Raw genomic sequence first — 18,862 nt, forward strand, 5'->3', positions numbered from 1 at the left:
TACTTGTGGTTGCTCCTGGGCCTAAGGAAGACCTCAACGAAACCTTCTCGCGACCACATGCCCCTTTGCATACCCCATCCTGGTCAAGGCGGATCCCGGCGTCTCGACGACAAACATGGCTCAAGATGGAGAGATTTATCAATGTCCCTCTCCCCTGCCTCGTAAGTCTGGGCATTGCCTGCACAACCCACAGAGAAGAAACAACGTGAGTTTTATGCCTGAGGAATAGACATGACTTTTCCGTCTGTTCCAGTCTTTGGGCAGTCTGCCCTCAATGAGCAAGCAGTATGTGTGCTCCCCGGTACTCTGTTTGTGCTATCCGATCCCCCGCTGACAGAAGAGTCTTAGCCCGTAGAGGACCAGTTCCTCGACTTCCAATTTTCAGAGAATGACAGTGCGCTCCCAGCACACCAGCTCTCTCTCTTTGACAATCCTGTGAATTACCCATTTCTAGGAGATGCTCCCCTTCTGGAGACAGACCAAGACTTGTTTCGAGAACCTGCATTCAACCTGCAGACTGCTGACGGCGCTGCATCACCTATTTATTCCCCATACTTAGCTCAGAATGGATTCAGCCCTGGCATCGCTTCGCTCGGACCATTCCTGTTTTCCCCGAATCAATTACCTGCAAATGACACGGGCCCCAAGGACCTAAGGGGGTCGAATCCGCCTTCAAGCCCGTCTAGTTCCGTGCAATCTAAACGGGGTGGCAAGCTAGCAGGGCAGTCCTTCTCTGCCTCTGGGGAATTCTCCGCCGTTGGTTCAACCAACCCAGCCAAACGAGGTCGTAAACCGAAACCCAAGGAATCACCGAGCGATCCCAAAGCGGACATTCTCAAAGCCAAGGCAACTCATTCCGAAATCGAGCGTCGATACCGTGATAATCTGAAGGATAAGATCCTCCAGCTTCATCGCACTCTCCTTGCAATTGGGGCAAACCCTCGGACGTTCCATCACCAAGGCCCATCTAGCTCGTCTACCTCAACCCAAGCGGGGAAAATCCACAAAGCTGAGATTTTCACCAACGCCATCAACTACATACACCAGTCTGAGTTGGAGATACGATATATGACCAACGAGATCGAACAGTTGAGGAGCCAACTCTATCAACTTGAGCAAGTGGCGGGATCTAGGGACGAAGCTTTTCGGAACCTAGCACTATAAGGAGCTCGGACCTTACAGAGCAGAATTCCCAAGGAAGACTCTATTGATGTTTAAAGCAGCAAAAGTCTTGAGCATTTAAGCGAGACGTTGGACGGACCGCTTTATAAAACGATGAGGGGTGTCAGTCAGGGTTTGGTCGCCGGCTATCGGAATGGATCGAGTGGTCTTGTGGCGCCTTGTATCTGGGAGTTCTATCAGAGTCGATTGGTATGGTTATTTTGGCCCGTGTTCATCAACCTGTCTTCATTTTCAGTTGGCGGCGGCCCGGTGGCGGCGTTCCAAGGCCGCAGCTGAGCTGCATGGCAAAGATTTCAAACCAAGGAGGATATTCAGGCTCGGTGCATTATCTTTGACATCAGACCGGCAATGCCCAAAGTATAGACGATTGCCAGCATCTAAGGAGCAACGATTTCATGAAGCCTAGTCCGTGTCCACATTGAGTCATTGACGGAAAGCGTCAAGGGCGAAGCAATAGTACCATTGTTTGCGCCCAGGATATGTAGTGTTTGTGCCCGGCCAAACAGACACGAGATAGAGGGAAAAGATCTTCTCGAATCTGAGTCGCTATGTGTCTGTTTGTCCGCTTCTTCGACGTGGTTTCCCCTGAGCAACAGGGCAGCAGCACCATCTTCCCACTCGGGATTAGTTGGGATTTTCTTGGCATCAGAGCGGCCTGACGGCGATGTGGCCCGAATCCTCGTTCCATCATTCAGACAACATCCCGGACATCTTCGAGCTCTAAGAAGTTCTGGGTCAATTGTGGTCGCAGTGCAGAAGAAAAAATGACATTCAACAGATATGTGGGGTGCGCATTGATTTGCTGAATTATGTATTGGCCATGCAGCGTGCCGCAAATCTTCGCATACCATGGACCCAGCACGGTAATCGCCTGCAGCCCCGAGGAAGCAGAAACCAACCATGAAGAACGCTCAAATGAAGAAGGGGAGGAGAACCACTCAACCAGGGATGGCTCTATTGCCATAGTAGACCTTCAAGCTGCGCGACATGATCACTTGTTTGCGACAATCACCGCCTTTCGACTGGATCTGTGGTCAACCCGACCCTTGGTTGTCCTCGCCTCGCTCTCTCGTTCATCAAAATCACTAGAAACCTATGGCCAGAACCTCGGAGTTGCGTTCAAACCAGATGGGACCACCCTGGTGGTTCGCACAGCGGGAAGTTACTTGATGCTATACTCTGTGGAGAGCGATCAGACCGCTCGTGTCCTGCAACAACAGTATGGGTATAGCCAGGCGAAACGTCAAAATGTCATGCGAAGCTTTGGAACAGACGAGACCACCGGGGTACCTGAGGTTTTGCTGCGCTTCCGAAGAGCTATTAAAATTGATGCAGGGATCAACTCGATCAACGCACTTGACTCGGATATAATTGTGGCCACAACTAAACCTGCTGCTGTACAATGCATTAGATGGGATCTTCAGAAGGATGGGTCTAATGCGGTGGCCCAATTGCTGAACAGGATGGACTGGATTACCCCAAAATCGAGCATATCAACCATGATTCACGACAGAGCAATGAACCTCTCGGTCTGGCTGTCACAGGATGGCCATGCATATGCCGTACAGCGGATCAAACCTCAACTGACGCGAGCACCGTCCTCCGACGACTCTATCCCTTCCTCAAAGGGATCCACGACTCCATCTACTAGGTTGTTCGACGGCTACTGCTTCCACAAGCCTGAATCATCCTCCAGCGCGACGTTTGCGAGTATCAATGCCAGGTTCTCACTCATTGCCGTAGCCACCTCGAAGGGAGAAATCGTCTGCTACGCTGCCAAGGACTACGCTGGGAATATCCCACTGTCTCACACTTTCAAAGCTTCCACTTCACCCTCGTCCAGAGGCGCTATTACATGTCTCATATGGTCTCCTGATGGCTACTGTCTCTTCGTCGGCTACAAATACGGTTGGTCTACGTGGTCGGTGTTTGGGAAAGAGGGCGCTTCAACATTCCACCAGAACCTCACACACGCTGAATCTAACGCTGAAAAATGGCTTCTTGCCATTCAGCGAGCGACCTGGATTGGCGCTGGTAGTGAAATTCTCCTGACCTCCCCTTCCGAAAACCGAATCTGGAAGTTAGAAATGTCGCGGAGCGCCGCTATGGGCTGTTTCTCCTGTGCAAACCTCGTTCGTGCTCTCCTCCAAACTCCGACTGAGCTCACAGTCTACCGTGGCCATGAACTCCCCGACTTGACTTCTATATCGAATGAGGCGTCCCTTTGGCATCACGCCGAATATCCACCTGTCTATCTACACAATCAATGGCCTATCAAGTCCTGCATCGTATCGCAAGACGGCAGATACATCGCCATTGCTGGCCGCCGGGGTCTGGCCCACTACAGTGTTCAGAGCGGAAGGTGGAAATCTTTCTCTGATCTGTCGGTGGAGAATTCATTCGCAGTTCGCGGAGGAATGTGCTGGTTCAACCATGTCCTAGCTGTCGCAACCGAGAATACCGGTGGGTACGACTTGCGACTGTACTCGCGGGAACTCGAACTGGGTCGTTTCCCACTGCATCACGAAGCGTTCTCCATGCCAATCGTCTTTGTGGGACCCTCAGGAGAAGATTCGGTATTGGTATATACCTACGAGAACATCCTCTACCACTATATCCTCAACATAACCGACCGAGGTGCGCAACTCGTGCAAGTGGGCCAAATCGCTTTTCATGGCATCGTGCGTGCACCAAGTCGAGTTCGGTCTGTCAGCTGGGTTGTACCGGATTCTCAGCTTCGAAACGGAGATCCGTCTAGGGACGTGGAATTCGCATCTGTCCTTTTCCTTGTCGATGACAAGTTGGTCTTGTTGCAAGCCTCCCGAAACGAAAAGGATGAGCTCAAATACGACATGCGTGTCGTTGCTCAGCATGTTGAGTACTACATCCTCATGCGTGATCAGATATCCTTCAATTTCAGCACCGGTCCGGATGAGTCGGCGCCACCTACACCGTCGCCTGGATCGGCATTCACCATGCGAAGCCAGCAAAACTACTCACTCCGGGACTCTCTGTGGATATTCAGCGGCGATGAACTTCGTCTGTGGCCTGATGTGCGTGATCTGTTCCACCATGCTGCAGGAGATCTCAACATCTCACCAATACTATCCATGTCCGTCGACTTCTACCCCTTATCCATTCTTCTCACCAAAGGTGTCGTGCTCGGCATCGAGTCCGAGCTTCTGCAACGTCGAGACGTCAACTTTGCACAATTCCGCTCCAGCATCCGCACTCAGCTCTTTCTTCCCTATATCCTGCGCCACCAACTCTGTGAAGCGAACGACACTGCCGCTGCGTTCGGCCTGGCGAACCAATACCAGAGCCTTTCGTATTTTCCTCACGCGCTGGAAATCCTGCTCCACAACCTCCTCGACGATGAAGTTGATCGTAAACCCGGAGTAAAAAAGGGCAAAGACAACGACAATGAGGCGCAAGGCCCATTGCCAGCTGTTCTCTCATTCCTCCAACTTGTCCTCCCACCAACAACATACCTGTCGACCGTGGTGCAATGCATCCGCAAAACAGAGCTCTCTTCGTGGCGCACGCTCTTCGCGCACCTCCCGCCGCCTCTGACCCTGTTCGAACAGGCCCTCGAACTCGAGGATCTCAAGACCGCGGGCGGCTACCTCATCGTGCTCCAGGGGTTGGAAGAGGGCAGCGACGAGTCCGAGTCCTATGACGCCCGAAAGTTCGAAGGTTACGTCATCCGCCTCATGAAGCTCGCGCGCCAAAAGGGTGATTTCGAGCTGTGCGCCGAACTCGCCAGGTTCATGATGGGGATTGATCCGCGAGGGGATGCGTTGAGGAGGGTCGTTGTCGGCGTCGGGTTCAGGGACAAGCCCGCGTTTTTGGACCCAAATCGGACCGTATCTGGGGTAGGAGGGACGCTCCAGATACCACGCTCGAGCAGTAAGGGTGTGGATGAGAGTTCGGAGGAAAGCACCAGTACGTCGCCGGCGAGATTGAGTCCGGTTGCTGGCGGGGACTATTTCTCGAATTCACCAGGTGGGTATTGACAGAGAAATGGAATAGTCAGATAGGTGTATTCACAAATGGTCCATTTTTTCCTAGTTTCTTTGGGGTGTTCTGCGTGCCGGTCTGTAATCGAGTGCAGAAACCACTGTTCTTTGCGTGTATTCAAACCCCTAATAGTCATACAACATACACATCTCCGCTTGCTCAACCCAACCTTCTGACCTGCGGACTCCTGGTTCCTCCAAACTTCAACCTCGTCCCGTCCGTCACCTTCGCGATGAGAGGCTTAATCATCCTCCCCTCCGTGCCCAGGAGTGCCTTCTGAAAGGCCTCTCTTCCTGGTCCATATCCTCGAAAGATCACCTCAATCCCTGCGCCGGGAGAGCCACTGTACGCAGGTTTCTTGATGCTGGATAGGGTGCACCATGGGTTGTTGTTGTGTTTATTACTTTTGCTGCCTCCTAGTTTCCACTGCTTCTCTGCCATTTTTCGAAACGTGTATGCTGCTAATTGGAAACTGGCGTCGTAGGATGCTTTTTGTGCGTTGCGCAGACCCAGATTGCCGCATGAGAAGGATAAGATCGGATTGCGGTTGGGTTCAGTGAATGTGATATGCGTGTTATGCCGGTGCGCGTAGACATTGATGTGGTACGGTTCGTCTGTGTACGAGTTCCTGAAAGAAGAGGTTGCGGCTTCTGCCTGTGCAGATTGCGCTACATTGCGAAGGTCTCTTTGGAAGATAGAGCGCATGGAACTGTTCGTGGTCTGTGGCGCAGCGTTGCTGCTCAAACCTCCGCGCAGGAGCTCATGGAATTGGCTTAAAGTATCAGTTTCCTTCGTTGGGACTTCCTCATTGACCTTGATCCCGAGACGTTCAGAGAGTCTGCTGGGCTGGCGCTCTGTGTCCCTAGAGGAGCTCGGGCTTGAATCTGAGATGGTGCGTCGAGATTGTGTGAGGTAGGAATTTCTGCACGATCTGCACATTGACGACAGTAGAGGAGCCCCTGGTCGCGCCATGGTGCCTTGTCTGTGATGTCGTCGTCGCCGCCAGACCAAAGGAATTGCGGACTCAACATTGTGCAGTTCGTGGTTCCAGAAAGATGCAATTGGCTCTACAGCGGAATAGGAAGCTTAGCCGAAACCGAATTTCGTTTTCCTCCGCCGTCTTCAAGATGCGTCAACTGACTATGAATGAGCTTGCTGAACCATTTTTTTCCGGTGCTCTGCTCGCTCTCTGTACTCTCCCTTACCGATAATTGTCCCGTAGCATGACTGTACTGCGTCGAGCACCTGTCCATGGTGTCCGCCATTATGTGACAGTCACGACTCAACTTGCCACTCTCCGAGTGTCGGCGCAGTATGGAAGGACAGCAGCCTACAGACGATTACTCCCGCTGGAGAAGCAATCACCATATCTCAGTCCCTCATTACATCTGACGCCGTTCTCTCCCAGACTTACCGTTTTGAATCAGCCTCTCCTTCGATCTCTCCACTCCTCCGGAGCTCGATCCCAACAAACCCAGACCAAAGAAGACCCAAAACAAGAAGTTCGAGATCCGCCACGGGACGAGAAGGCAGAAAAGGAAGCAAGTGGAGGAAAAGAGAAGAATGAAGAAAAATCAGAGAAGGAAGAGAAAGAAGGAAAAGATTCCCGTCCACCTCCACCACCTCATGGTGACAAGACCCCCTGGCAAGTCTTCGTTGACACCCTCCGAACCGAATTCAAGGCGTCCAAAGAATGGAACGAATCTACCAAACAACTCTCTGGCTCGGTTCAGCAGTTTACCGAATCCGATGCTGTAAGAAGGGCGCGAGAAGCGTCAGAGGCGGCGTCGAAGGGCACGTCGCAGGTCCTGAAGAGCACAGCCAGCGCCATCGGCCAAGGCGCGGCATGGACCTGGGAGACACCAGTCGTTCAAGGCATACGGAAAGGAGTCAACGCCACCGGTCGGGGGATTGAAAGAGCCACTCGGCCGATTCGGGAAACAAAGGCGTTCAAGGACGTCTCGGAAGCTGTCGATGATGGGAGCAGCTCCAGATATGGTGGCTGGATAGAGAAAGAGGAGCGAAGGAAAAGGGAAGAAGCCAGAAGACTGAAAGAAGCACAGTCGCCTAACAAAAAAGAGGAGCCCATGGTTGAAGATCCAAAGTAAGTGTCCACGAAACGGAACGGCGAAGTTTTTCAGCTCTAACGATTGTTGCAGCGCCGGAACCAACATCACAGTTCATAAAGACTCCGCATGGCGAGAGTCATGGAACAATTTCAAGGAGAACTCGAAGCTCATGCAGAGTTTATTCAACATGAAAACTACATACGAAGAGTCGGAGAATCCTCTGATATCAACAGCGCGCTCAATCTCGGATCGGGTAGCCGGATTTTTTGCGGAGAATGAGACGGCCATGGTCATTAAGAAATTCCGCGAAATGGATCCGTCGTTCCAGTTGGAACCGTTCCTGCGCGATATGCGAGAATACATTTTGCCCGAAGTGCTCGACGCATACGTCAAGGGCGACGTCGAAACTTTGAAAATGTGGCTCTCGGCGGCACAATTCCAGGTCTATTCGGCTCTGATGGAACAGTACACCAAGGCCGGCCTGAAATCGGACGGACGGATTCTTGACATCAGACACGTCGACATCCTGAATGCTCGATTACTGGAGCCTGGTGACATCCCCGTCTTCATCATCACGTGCCGGACGCAAGAAGTCCACGTTTACCGGAATGCGAAGACGAATGAATTGGCTGCAGGCATGGAAGATAAGGTCCAACTGGTGACGTATGCCATTGGCGTGACGAGAATACCGGAAGAAGTCAACAATCCCGAAACGAGAGGGTGGAGGATGATTGAATTGCAGAAAGCGGCCAGAGATTATATCTGATCTCCCGGGTGCAAAAAGTCGCAGCTGAGAGTGTCAATATCTTCGCATTTAGCGAGCATTCTGTGGAAACAACGGTGGATTCTACCCTCTCATATGTGTTCAGCTGTCAGGATCAACTCAGCTCGACCCTGATGTGTGTGCTTTTAGACCAAAATTCTTGTTCCAACGGGTGGCTGCTGGGGGAAGGGAACTCCAAAGCAATGTACTTTTACCCATTTTTGATGAGCATAGGATCTTGTCATCGATGACCTTCACAACGGAGGCCGGAGCGGCAACGGAGCAACCTGGACATGTAGCCATGGGACGGGGCTGCTAACTTGACCAGCCACATTTGCCCCTTGGGGAAAAGGGGAAGACGATGAGGGCCTCAAAATACAAAAGAAATAATTCTTCGCTCGGGAAAAGAGTCTCTTTGCATCCATGCACCATACAAGTAGGGTGTGCAGCTACATACCTCGATACCTGTAGATGGCGAGAACGGCACATGGCCACCGACAATCACCTGTTCGCCGTCAATGACGCAGGTACATGCATGTCACCTACATCTTGCACCAACAGCCTGCTTAGACTCGAATAAACGACGTCATTCTGAGCATCTCTCAGACTTGGACTTGTATAGCACAGCCAACAACCCAGCCAGGCATCAATCAAACGCAGCAAAGTCCCCTACAAAAACTCCAATCTCTCCCTCCCTCTCTCTCCCCCCATCTCTTTTTCCCCTTGTGAAACCTGCTTCTCCTACCATAGTAGTCAGATCCCTAAGCTTTCCCCTCCGCTTTCCAAAAAAACATACACTTTGCACAGCAACCTCCTACGGCCGAGACATCACACCCACACTGTTTGCCACATTTTTAACACACCGAAAGAAAAGATGCCCCTCGTCGTCCCAGGCATAACCTCCAACCCCAAGGACGCTACCGGGGAATGGATGAATAAGCTGATGGGCAAGAGACTGGGCGAGACGAGCAACGAGACGCACTTTGCCGAGAAGGACCTGCCGCGGAACCATCGCGTCGTTCAGGAGGGCATGATGATGACCATGGACCACAATCCTGACCGGTACGTGGCACTGCTGACTGCTCTTCCTTCCCCACCTTCTGGTTCTGTTTTTTTCTTCTTCTTTTGGTGGCCGTGTGGTATGGAGCAGGTAAGGTACGAAGGAGAGAAAAGTGGAGCAACCAAGTCGTCGTGGTACCATCTGGCGACTGCGGTGGTGTTGGTGACAATGGTGGTGTACATGCGTCATGACGGACGGCCGGACGGACCGACTGACTGACTGGCTGGGTGACGGTCTGTGCTAACTTCGGCACATTGTCATGTGCACACTACAGGCTGAACATCCACGTCGACAAGGACGGAACAGTCAAGAAGGTGACGCACGGATAGATCGACACCGAGAAGCATGGCCGCATGAGACGGAGACGGGACGGGCAAGGGCACGGGTGGAATGAGACGGGAAGAAGAAAAACGAGATATATGAATTTCTGACGACGACGAATGGATAGACATAATGTCCGTGTTGGTCTATTATACCATAATCCCATTCATCCCGGCCGGGTATCATTGAAGGATGAATCGACCTCATCCACCGTGTAGCAGTTTTATACATCCAATTCATCCTTCCGTCGAGCCCCTTCTCTGCTGCTACTAAACATTAGGGCCCAAAGAAAACACAACCTCCCTTCCCTCGCCTCCCTTCCTTGTCTATTTGCCCTGCATGCCACTCTAGAGACAAGGTGGAACTTCAGTCAATTCCCCTTCAACGTCCTGAGGGCTCTCTGCATGCCTTTCAGCCGTTCCCTCTCCCTCACCACAATGCCTCTGACGAGCCTCTTCATCTCCCCCCTGCCCCATTCCTGCCTCCACGTCGTCCAACCCGCCAACTCCCCTACAACCACCTCTTGGGTATAGCGCAATTCTCTACCGAGCCTCTCAATTTCCAATCCTCTTTCCAAGATCTTCTTCTCTGCATCTTTAACCGTCTTTATGCGCGACTCCTCTGTGCCCGGAAATGGGAGATTGATGTTCTTCAACACTCCTTTTCTCGGGATGGAATTGTTCACCAAGTTTGATTTGTCCTTCTCCATCGCTCTTTGAGCCGCTGTGATCCGGTCGATCAACGCGCTTGGCTTCAACAACGCGGATTGCACGGCCGCAACCGTCGAGTGAAACGAGCTCAAACTGCAAATGTAATTCTGCAGAGGCGAACTCGCCGGCTCTGAGTGCATCAAGGCCGCAAATTTCAGTAAGGTATCAACGTGCATCTTCGACAGGGTCGTTGCGGGCGCCCCCATGGTCGCAAAGGCCACCGAACATAAACTCAGTCCCTCTGCAAAATCGGCATGTGCTTGAACGTAGGCATGACCCTTACGAATCGCCGATCTAGTACAGATATTGATTTTCCGCACAATGTCTCTCGAGTGAGAAACCAGACCGTCAACGGCATTCATATCTGCTCGGGATATCAGGGGATCATATTCATCGTTGATCTTTTCCTGTATGAGTTCCGCTTTTAGCCGCGCTCGATCGGCCATCTGTTCTTGCAGCATATCCGGGACGAGGAAAAATTCCCAGAGCATCTCGTGCGTCGAGAAAGTAGGATGCCTCAATAGAATTTTGAGGAATCGGTCAAGATGGGTTTGTGTATCGTACAGAGCGGCGCGCGACGGCCGCGAGTGTAGCTGAAAAGGATTGCGGAAGTTCGAGGCTAGGATCGTCGGCATATAAGACGCGGGGAAGTCCATTAGGAGCCATTTCGCCAGATTCTCAAAGTCCTGCAAGGAGCGCCGACTGGTGGTGATGGTATAGGTCGTGCTTGAGACTGCAGGATTCGGGGCGCCCGACTTGAGCACAAACCTTGTTGAACCGTCCTCCACGAAGAATGACCGGACGATCGCTGTAATTCTTCCCGTGACATCGGCCGTATTTGCAGGCGAGAACAATGTTAGATCGTCAATTCGATTCCGCACCTCGTCATCTTTCGCCAGTTCCACGGCGGTCAATCCACGAGACTCCCGCAGATGCAGATCAATTCTTGGGTCACTCAGGAAGGTCCGAACCATGTCGACTCGCCCGTATTTGCTTGCCAGCATCAACGGAGTAAACTTCTTGTCATTCATCGCGTTCAGATCGACTTCGCAAGTTTGCAGGATCCGTTGCATGATGGTGGCGTCGTTGATAATGTGGAGCAAGGAGTTGCCCTTATTGTCAATGTGGTCTTCCATACGCAGCGGGCCGCCATCTTGTTGAGCTTCTTTTGCAGCTGTCAAGGCTTCCGAGACCATACTGCTATAGTCAGGGTGGTCATAAGTGCGGCAAATAGCAAACAAAGGAGTGTGGCCGATTTTATCCTTTTGCCGCCAGGGAAGGACATTGGAAAGTCTTTTGATCAGTTGAGGCGTATTAAACACATAATGTGCCACGCTCCGTCCCCGAGAATCCTTGACAGACAGATATTCGCGGAACATTTGTTCATCGGTGTGTCGCTCCGCATAGTTGAGAATGATATCAACCAGGTCCATATTGGCCAATTGTACTGCGGCGCTCAATAATGTTGCTCCTTCCTGAGTGACATCTGACAGCACTTCTTCTGGCCTGTAATGGTCGCTAAGGCTCAATAGGAATTGAAGGCATTCTGGTCGCTGGCTTTCGACCGCCATCATCAATACCGAATTTCCCATGGCATCTTGTGTTTGAGCGAGACTCTGCACCGATGTGTCTCCCTCGATCCCGCTCAGCGACGTTTCGATTGTCGCAGCCCTAGACAAATGTGAAAAGGCCGAAGAAACTGACATGCTCCTAGCTGCCATCTGCACCTTCTTCTTCTGCTTGGGTAGGAGGCTGTTTCTCTCCGCTGCCTGAAAAGGAAATACGTGTGACAGACCACCCTCACTTGAGGAAGTTCGCGACAACTGCCCTCTTGATTCGGAGGACTTGGTAGAGGCAGTTGTCATTCTTGACAAGGGAATCTCTGCAGGTTCTTCCACAAGGTCATCTGACATGATAGCTGACTCTTCGAATATTGATCTGACTTCGTCCACCTTTCCACTTTTCACAGCTTTCCAGAGCATCTGGTTTTGCTTTGACGCCTTTCGCAAGCCACCAGCATCTCTTGCGAGATATGTCAGGACTGCCTCCAGAGTACTTAGTGAATAGCCAATCTCGCCACTTTCGACGTCGTCAATGTAGATGAAGCGCTGCATATAAGACAATCTCGCCTGGAGATGTCTGACTGAGGCGCGGATAACCACGAGGAGGAGCATCGACACCAGAATATCCGCATTAATCGTCATTGCAGCCACCGCCCGTTTTTCTTCATCTGAAATACCTTGTGGCTCCGACACCACTTTTTGGGTTTCGAGAAGGATGTCGAGCATTTCCTGAGGACTTCCGGCAACACCCATCCTTCGAAACACCGCAACACCACGACTGACCCGGTTGATAAGATCCCTTTTGCCGTTTCTGCCATCTTCAATGACTATCCCAACTTGGGAGACATCTAAACATTCCATCTGTCGTATTCGCCGATCAAGTTCTTGATCTTGGGCTTTGTGAAACGCACATAACCGAGGAAATAACAGAGTGGCGTGGACATACTCTGCCACGTATCGTTCTATCAATTTCTCCACGTCGGGACCGGTTAAATCGGTTGTGGCACCTAGGTAGGAAAGCTGTTGCTTGTCAACTCCTTGAAACAAGTCGATCGCAGCGGTGACAGCGGTCTCTAGAGCTGTCCGCATGAGATCCTCCTCATCCTCAAAATAGGCGGGAGAGTTGAACGGCAACTTGACGGAACCGTTCGATTTGAGGGACCCAGTTTCCGAAGCTTGAGTCGTCCCGTCCAACGTACTGGGTGTCGGGCTGCGCGAAGGCGGCGGAGGAAGAGGCTTTCCCAGTTCCTTGCTAAATTCATTGAACAACCTCTCGAGGCCGGGCTGCATCTGTCGCTGAATCATCGGAAAGTTTTCCAGCAATTGACCAAAGGTCTTAATATCCTTCTTTTTCGGGGTGGGAGGCTCGGAAGATGAGGATGAGGTGCCAGGTCCGGCTTGACTGATTCTGGTCTCCCCGATGATTGCGGGCTTGATAGGGAGCGCCTCGAAGAGACCAGTCAAGGGTTTCGAGATGTAGTAGACAAGCCATTGTTGCATATCATTTCCCGGCGAATAGTAGAGCAAATCACTCAACAGGGTCGCCTGATTCAAATGTTTGAAGCCCTTGTTACTATACACAGTGTTCTCCTTCAGAATCACGGTGCGCCCATTGACCGTCGAGTAGTTTTTCGCCTTGCCACGACTATCGCGAACACTTCCATCCTTCTCCACCGCCGTAGGGATGATTCGGAGGATATGGCTCCCAAGGAAGTCTTCGTCTTCGACATGGTCGGCGTATCTCTTGTTGGTTTCGCGGTCTTGGCCATAAAGGAGGGATTCGGTCGTAGGGACGAGGAGGACATAGTTTTGGGCGGGGAGCGCATGACCTAGCACACTACTCTGAAAGAGCGCGCGCAGAAAAGGGTTCAGGACGGGCATCCAGGCACGATGGGCCTAGCGACAGCAATGCGAATCATTGAATCATCGAGCCGCCGGGCGCATGGAGGCAGAGACGTGTTGTCAGCTGAGGCAGACGGGTATTGACATATGGGGAGATAAGCTTGTCAAAAGGATTCAACAACTACCTAGGGTAGGTAGATCTGATGCTTGTCAAGGGGTTGCCTGCGAGGCGCGAGGAGCGAGGAGAGGAGGGAAGAAATGGTACCGAGTAATATTAATATAGACAGTGAAATAATACCACATGCCTCGTTTGTCATGGTAGCGCCTCATCAGCCTGCGCGGACCCCTTGCCGTGCCTGGCTCGCTGGGTCCCAAATCCTATTCCCCAGAATCCAGAATCGTGATGGCCACTGCTCAGCCCCCTCCAACTCCGACCGCAGCCTTGGCACTCAGCTCGAAGACTCCAACCCCCATCTGTATGATTGCCGTGCGTGCACTTGCGGTCAATGACCCAAACCGTCTAGAGCGTCCTAGATTCAGATGAGACTCGGATATGGCCGAGTCTTGAACAACAGCTTTTCTGACGCCAGATACTCCCACTCATAACTAGTCGATCCCGCAAAAGGGTTTCGAAATAAACATGAAGGGTTCGAGTTAAGGAAGAGGGGTTGTTAAGGTACGTGCTGAAGGTTGCTTTACCGGGCTGACGAGGCTGTGAGAGTCGAGGCACAAGATCCTCGACGCCTGCTGCCCAGGTTGACATGAATTACTTCAATCCAAACAATATCCTTCGCCCGCCAAGACGCCAGATCAGACAGGGGACCAGGGGGGCAATTAACAGCAAGCAACCGCCCTTTGGAAACAATCTCATCACTCGCTAGCATCTCTCCGGACTACAAGATCCATCTGATCAACGCTGCCATCAACGCCAATGCACCAAGTTCCCACGCCACTAATTGTCTCGAACCCGAAGACGTTGTCGTGACGGAGGACATGGTTGTTGTGGCAGGTCGTGGAGGTGGCGAGGTGATGGTTACGGTGTTGTCGTCGGCCGAGCCTGTCACCTTGGTGTTGATCGTAGCCGAGCTGCTAGAGATGGTCTTCTGCTCGGCCCTCCAAGTTAGCAGAACTGTGGTAGGTGGACGACAGACTGGTATAAAGATGCAGAAGGCTTACCTTTGTGTCGTTGCAGTCCAAGACATCACAGAAATTCGGGCAAATGCTGTATTGGGCCAAGTTTGTCACGGTCGCTGGTATTTCGCGGCACGACCCGTGGCCCAGTATTTCACAGCTGTAAGCCAGCGACAGAATTTTGGGCTGACAGTAGCATGAGGAAAATCCGGGGTCGGTGGATCCGTATGTATAAGTGCAGGCCTCTATCTCCTGGGAGCGGCCAATACACGCTTCGATGGCTTTCGAGCAGGAGTCAACATCGTACGTCGACGTGATTGTCGATAGGACGGGTGTCGTTGGCGCGAAAGAGATGAAGGTATCGCATTGCAGGTGCCACTCCGATAAGGCAGAGTCGACCTGTTTGTCGACATAGCCATTAGCTGCACAGAGGCGTTGCTCGCTGTTACAACTAATAGGGGGAATAGTTAGAGCAAGAGCATACAGCACAAGGATCGCCATCTCGACGCACTCGACAATGCCATTCAGGATGGCTTGACGGCAATAGCATGAATGGAAGGATGCAACATCCGGAGCCGCAGTGCAGGCTCCAACGGCGCTGATAAGAGAATTACATCGAGAGAACGATGTGATGATGCTGCTTTGGGCGCCGCATATGGATGGATCAAGTGTCTGTGGTGTCTGTGTAAGGCTCTGTGAAAAGAGAGAAAACAGCGGGAGCCACCGCAAACGCATCCCGCCAGCCTTCGGCCTTGTCCGAACTCACAGGAGGCTGCGAGAGAAACTCTCTTGGATTGGGCACCGCAATGCTTAAATCCTAGACAAAAGGAGGAACAGTCTGCTTTCTTTCTCTTTCTTTCTCTTTCTTCTTCGACATGGTCTGTCACCCTTGTGAGGTTTCAGCGAAGACGATGCCGCTGGGTGACGTTCGACGACCAAGACACTTGGCTGCATGGACGCCTCTTGCACCCAACCCGTGAAAGGAAAGACCAGCCTGACGAGGCAACTGGACTACACAAGTACGTATGCAGCTGCGCCCCCTTTTATTCCAATGTTTCAGCACTCTTCCATTCACAGCTCAAATGAGGAGGTATTGGCAAGCCTGGGGATGCTCTGGTAATTGGCTGTGCTTTGGGTGATTTCCATTTGTTGTAGCGTAATCTAGTTAAATCTGCTCCCCCGGCCATTGTCGTTGCCTTTGTATTTTCAGCCTCATTCTCGCCACGGCTTCAAAATGTGGAAGATTCGGTCATTAATTTGCTCTTGTATAGGAAAACACAGGCGTCGTCCGCAACAACCGCCAGTCTTCAGAGGTTGGCTGTCATGGAAGTTGCAATGGTGGTTTTTGGCTATCGTGATCTCTCTCGAAATCGGCTTCATTATTACTATTGCAGCTCTAGCTGTGGGCTCAAGAAGATACGATGGGATCGCCAGCGTGTCTGTTGTTCCGATTTCATCGCTGTCAGATATCTCATTCCCTCGCCTGGGTAGCAGCCAGTTTCGCTGGACGTTGGTCCCGGCCCTTATCATGGCCCTCTTCCTCCTGGCTTATAATTCCATCGTCTCTGCGTTGGCGGTCCGTCAACCTTTCGTGGCATTGAGGAGCGGTCGTTTGGGTCAGAGGAACATGAGGAAGACAGTTATGCTGGATTACACAACATACCCGTTATTTTACAGCTGGGCAATTGCAATGCGCCATGAACACATCCCCCTGGGCCTGGCCTTGCTGTTCCAGCTGCTGGCACAGATTTCCCTTGTTTCCCTCTCCGCCAACCTCTTCAGGGCAGCCGCATCGCGGTCCATCCGAGATACTTCGATCATACTTTCCCAAGAATTCACCATGGACCTTCTAGATTCACGGACCAACATGCAGCCCGCTCTGAACCTTGCAGACGCCCTCCACGTCCACGGTGCCGCCGCTCCATCGTGGATGAATAAGAGATTCGCCTTCGGACCTTTCCAACCGACCGAACAGGGGATCAGCGGAAACTTTACAGCCAAAACGTCTGGGTTATCTTCGTCTCCAAATTGTCGCTTGATGGATCCTTCTGAATACACGGCCGTCTTCGAGCCTTCTGATGAAGAGGGAGTTGGCTTTGTGACAGTCCCTTTGGTCGACCGCGGCTGCAATATCACTCGAATCGTTGACGTTGCTCCTTCAACCCCTATTTATGCTCAAAGCTGGTATCAGCAGTGTCGTGGGGAGCAGTATGATCGAATTGGGGTATTGGCCGGTCTCTACTCCGATGACTTGCCTGGGAAACTTCAAAATCTGACCATTGTGTCTTGTATGCCCGAATACTGGAACTCAACCGTCTCTTTGACCATGACATTCGATCCTTCCAGAAGCGACCAGCCGCATTTCGTATCAGCGACGACAGAGGACACAACGGAAATGAAAGTTCTAGCATTTGATCAAATACACCGTGTGCTCCATCTCTACACTTTCCATGATCCCTCGGCAATGTTCAGGGCCGACATATTGGGCAAGACCATTTACCAACACGCACAAATCCTCAACTCGCTCTCTGTTTTGGATTCGCTCGCCATTGAAAAGGCAACAGAAGCAGTCTACGAGACAATGTTTGCTGCTCTCGCAAGTACAGAGCTCATTCAACCGCGAAGCTCTCCCAGTGAGGCTCCGGCCCAAATGGTCATTGCGGTGGAGAGGTTATATGTCAATGAAGCTGTGGCGTGGGCAGTTCTGGCCCTCTTATCGGCAATGCTTCTCGGCACCATTGGCTCAGCGATTGTTGTGCGTACGACAACTTCCATCCTGCGCGAAGAGCCAAAAGGGTTGCTCTCTTATGCGCGGCTGCTAGATGAGAGCGACGTCTCAACCATTGCCACACTCTTCAAGAAGAAACATCCAGAGGTCGACAACATGAGAGAGTTCATGAAGAAATATTACCGCATGTCCGTGGCGGAAGCTACGTGCTATTATGATGAACAGCATGGAAAGATTCGAATGGACCGCGGAGGATTGGAGACTTATTGTGAACCAGAACCAGGCTTTATGTCGAGGCAGCGGTGGGCGGAACGATGGGAGAAGTTCAATAAGTGGATTCAAGGCTTCGTGACGAAGATCAAGAGAACGAAGTGGACATCACGTCAAAGGCAACCCGGAAGCACAATCAGACTGAGGCGGCAGGGAAGACAGGCTCCATCTGTGCTACCACGCTGAAGACCACCCTAACAGCGAGCTTTAAGCCCATAGGACCAGCATCTTCGGCGATATGGCCCATGGCCTGGCACCGGTCCAGCCCGCCGTATCATCCTACATAAGTACGCCTAGCCACTTCTGAGCGTCGCAGTGGCCTCAGATTCCTAATCAGGCGGTCCACCTTCTGCCTCGTCCTCGCATCCAGAATCATTCCACGAGGATGTTTGCAAAGATTCCCTGATGTTTCTGTTCAACATCAACGGCAAGGAGCGTAGGACTGATTTCCATTTTCAGCCTAGTCAAGGTTTCAGGCCCACCCATTCTTTTTATCCAGCAGCTCGCTTGGAAACGCCGATCTCGCGACGTATCCAGCTCGCCGAGTACGAGCAATCTGCTGGGATCCATTAGCCAGGAGCGCAACTTTGGGATCCTCCGCCTCGACTGTTCACAACCTTAAAAGATCTCCAATCCAGTCTCTACACTCTCCTTCCTCGCCCTTTTGCATGAATACTGACGAGCGGCACATCTACTCCGTATAGCTCAGCCACTTCATTCTGCACATAGCCCCTTCGAGACCTATATCCCGTTCCAGCAACATATTCGCGATGCAGGACGGCTTTGTGAAAACCTGGCCGCGGCGGCTCTTGCGGCTAGAAGGCGCTTGCATATTCGGCTCAACAATCTGGGCCTATTCGCGTTCGGGACAATCGTGGTGGACATTTGCCGCCCTTCTGCTGACTCCGGATCTGGGCATGACGGGATATCTCGCCAATTCCTCGGTCGGCGCTGCCTTGTACAACGCTTTTCACACCGAAACGCCCCCCATACTTCTGCTATGCGTTGCCCTGGCACGAGATAACAAGGCCCTCACCGGACTGGCTCTGAGTTGGCTCGCGCACATCGGCATGGATCGTATGCTGGGCTATGGTTTGAAATACGGAAGCAGTTTCGACCACACGCACTTGGGCAACTTGGGCTTGACCGGCAGGAAGGACGAGAAGAAGAGCACGTCTCGGTAGCGTGTCGACTTCTCAGAAGG

At 52.0% G+C, this 18,862-nt stretch overlaps 9 protein-coding genes across 9 annotated transcripts; 6 read left to right on the forward strand and 3 right to left on the reverse strand.

Annotated features, from left to right (window-relative positions):
• Nucleotides 1-231: 231 nt before the first annotated feature.
• Nucleotides 232-1,164, forward strand: Z519_03915 (uncharacterized protein; the record flags this gene model as incomplete). The annotated part of the gene is made up of 2 exons (XM_016761662.1): nucleotides 232-285; nucleotides 349-1,164. The coding sequence occupies 2 exons, from the start codon at nucleotides 232-234 to the stop codon at nucleotides 1,162-1,164; spliced, it is 870 nt and encodes a 289-aa protein (XP_016622000.1).
• An 827-nt stretch (nucleotides 1,165-1,991) lies between these two features.
• Z519_03916 (uncharacterized protein) lies at nucleotides 1,992-5,198 on the forward strand (the record flags this gene model as incomplete). Its single annotated transcript, XM_016761663.1, has 1 exon — nucleotides 1,992-5,198. The coding sequence occupies one exon, from the start codon at nucleotides 1,992-1,994 to the stop codon at nucleotides 5,196-5,198; it is 3,207 nt and encodes a 1,068-aa protein (XP_016622001.1).
• Nucleotides 5,199-5,361: 163 nt separating this feature from the next.
• On the reverse strand, nucleotides 5,362-6,174 carry Z519_03917 (uncharacterized protein; the record flags this gene model as incomplete). The annotated part of the gene is made up of 1 exon (XM_016761664.1): nucleotides 5,362-6,174. The coding sequence occupies one exon, from the start codon at nucleotides 6,172-6,174 to the stop codon at nucleotides 5,362-5,364; it is 813 nt and encodes a 270-aa protein (XP_016622002.1).
• A 251-nt stretch (nucleotides 6,175-6,425) lies between these two features.
• Nucleotides 6,426-8,037, forward strand: Z519_03918 (uncharacterized protein; the record flags this gene model as incomplete). The annotated part of the gene is made up of 2 exons (XM_016761665.1): nucleotides 6,426-7,306; nucleotides 7,362-8,037. 2 exons carry the CDS (start codon nucleotides 6,426-6,428, stop codon nucleotides 8,035-8,037), a joined length of 1,557 nt encoding a protein of 518 aa, XP_016622003.1.
• An 871-nt stretch (nucleotides 8,038-8,908) lies between these two features.
• Nucleotides 8,909-9,423, forward strand: Z519_03919 (uncharacterized protein; the record flags this gene model as incomplete). The annotated part of the gene is made up of 2 exons (XM_016761666.1): nucleotides 8,909-9,096; nucleotides 9,369-9,423. 2 exons carry the CDS (start codon nucleotides 8,909-8,911, stop codon nucleotides 9,421-9,423), a joined length of 243 nt encoding a protein of 80 aa, XP_016622004.1.
• A 362-nt stretch (nucleotides 9,424-9,785) lies between these two features.
• Nucleotides 9,786-13,568, reverse strand: Z519_03920 (uncharacterized protein; the record flags this gene model as incomplete). Its single annotated transcript, XM_016761667.1, has 1 exon — nucleotides 9,786-13,568. The coding sequence occupies one exon, from the start codon at nucleotides 13,566-13,568 to the stop codon at nucleotides 9,786-9,788; it is 3,783 nt and encodes a 1,260-aa protein (XP_016622005.1).
• An 854-nt stretch (nucleotides 13,569-14,422) lies between these two features.
• On the reverse strand, nucleotides 14,423-15,161 carry Z519_03921 (uncharacterized protein; the record flags this gene model as incomplete). Its single annotated transcript, XM_016761668.1, has 2 exons — nucleotides 14,423-14,632; nucleotides 14,706-15,161. The coding sequence occupies 2 exons, from the start codon at nucleotides 15,159-15,161 to the stop codon at nucleotides 14,423-14,425; spliced, it is 666 nt and encodes a 221-aa protein (XP_016622006.1).
• A 1,027-nt stretch (nucleotides 15,162-16,188) lies between these two features.
• Nucleotides 16,189-17,844, forward strand: Z519_03922 (uncharacterized protein; the record flags this gene model as incomplete). Its single annotated transcript, XM_016761669.1, has 1 exon — nucleotides 16,189-17,844. The coding sequence occupies one exon, from the start codon at nucleotides 16,189-16,191 to the stop codon at nucleotides 17,842-17,844; it is 1,656 nt and encodes a 551-aa protein (XP_016622007.1).
• Nucleotides 17,845-18,428: 584 nt separating this feature from the next.
• Z519_03923 (uncharacterized protein) lies at nucleotides 18,429-18,842 on the forward strand (the record flags this gene model as incomplete). The annotated part of the gene is made up of 1 exon (XM_016761670.1): nucleotides 18,429-18,842. The coding sequence occupies one exon, from the start codon at nucleotides 18,429-18,431 to the stop codon at nucleotides 18,840-18,842; it is 414 nt and encodes a 137-aa protein (XP_016622008.1).
• Between the last annotated feature and the right edge of the window lie 20 nt (nucleotides 18,843-18,862).

Source organism: Cladophialophora bantiana (assembly GCF_000835475.1).
Source record: "Cladophialophora bantiana CBS 173.52 unplaced genomic scaffold supercont1.5, whole genome shotgun sequence".
In the NCBI taxonomy this organism is placed as follows: Eukaryota; Fungi; Ascomycota; class Eurotiomycetes; order Chaetothyriales; family Herpotrichiellaceae; genus Cladophialophora; species Cladophialophora bantiana.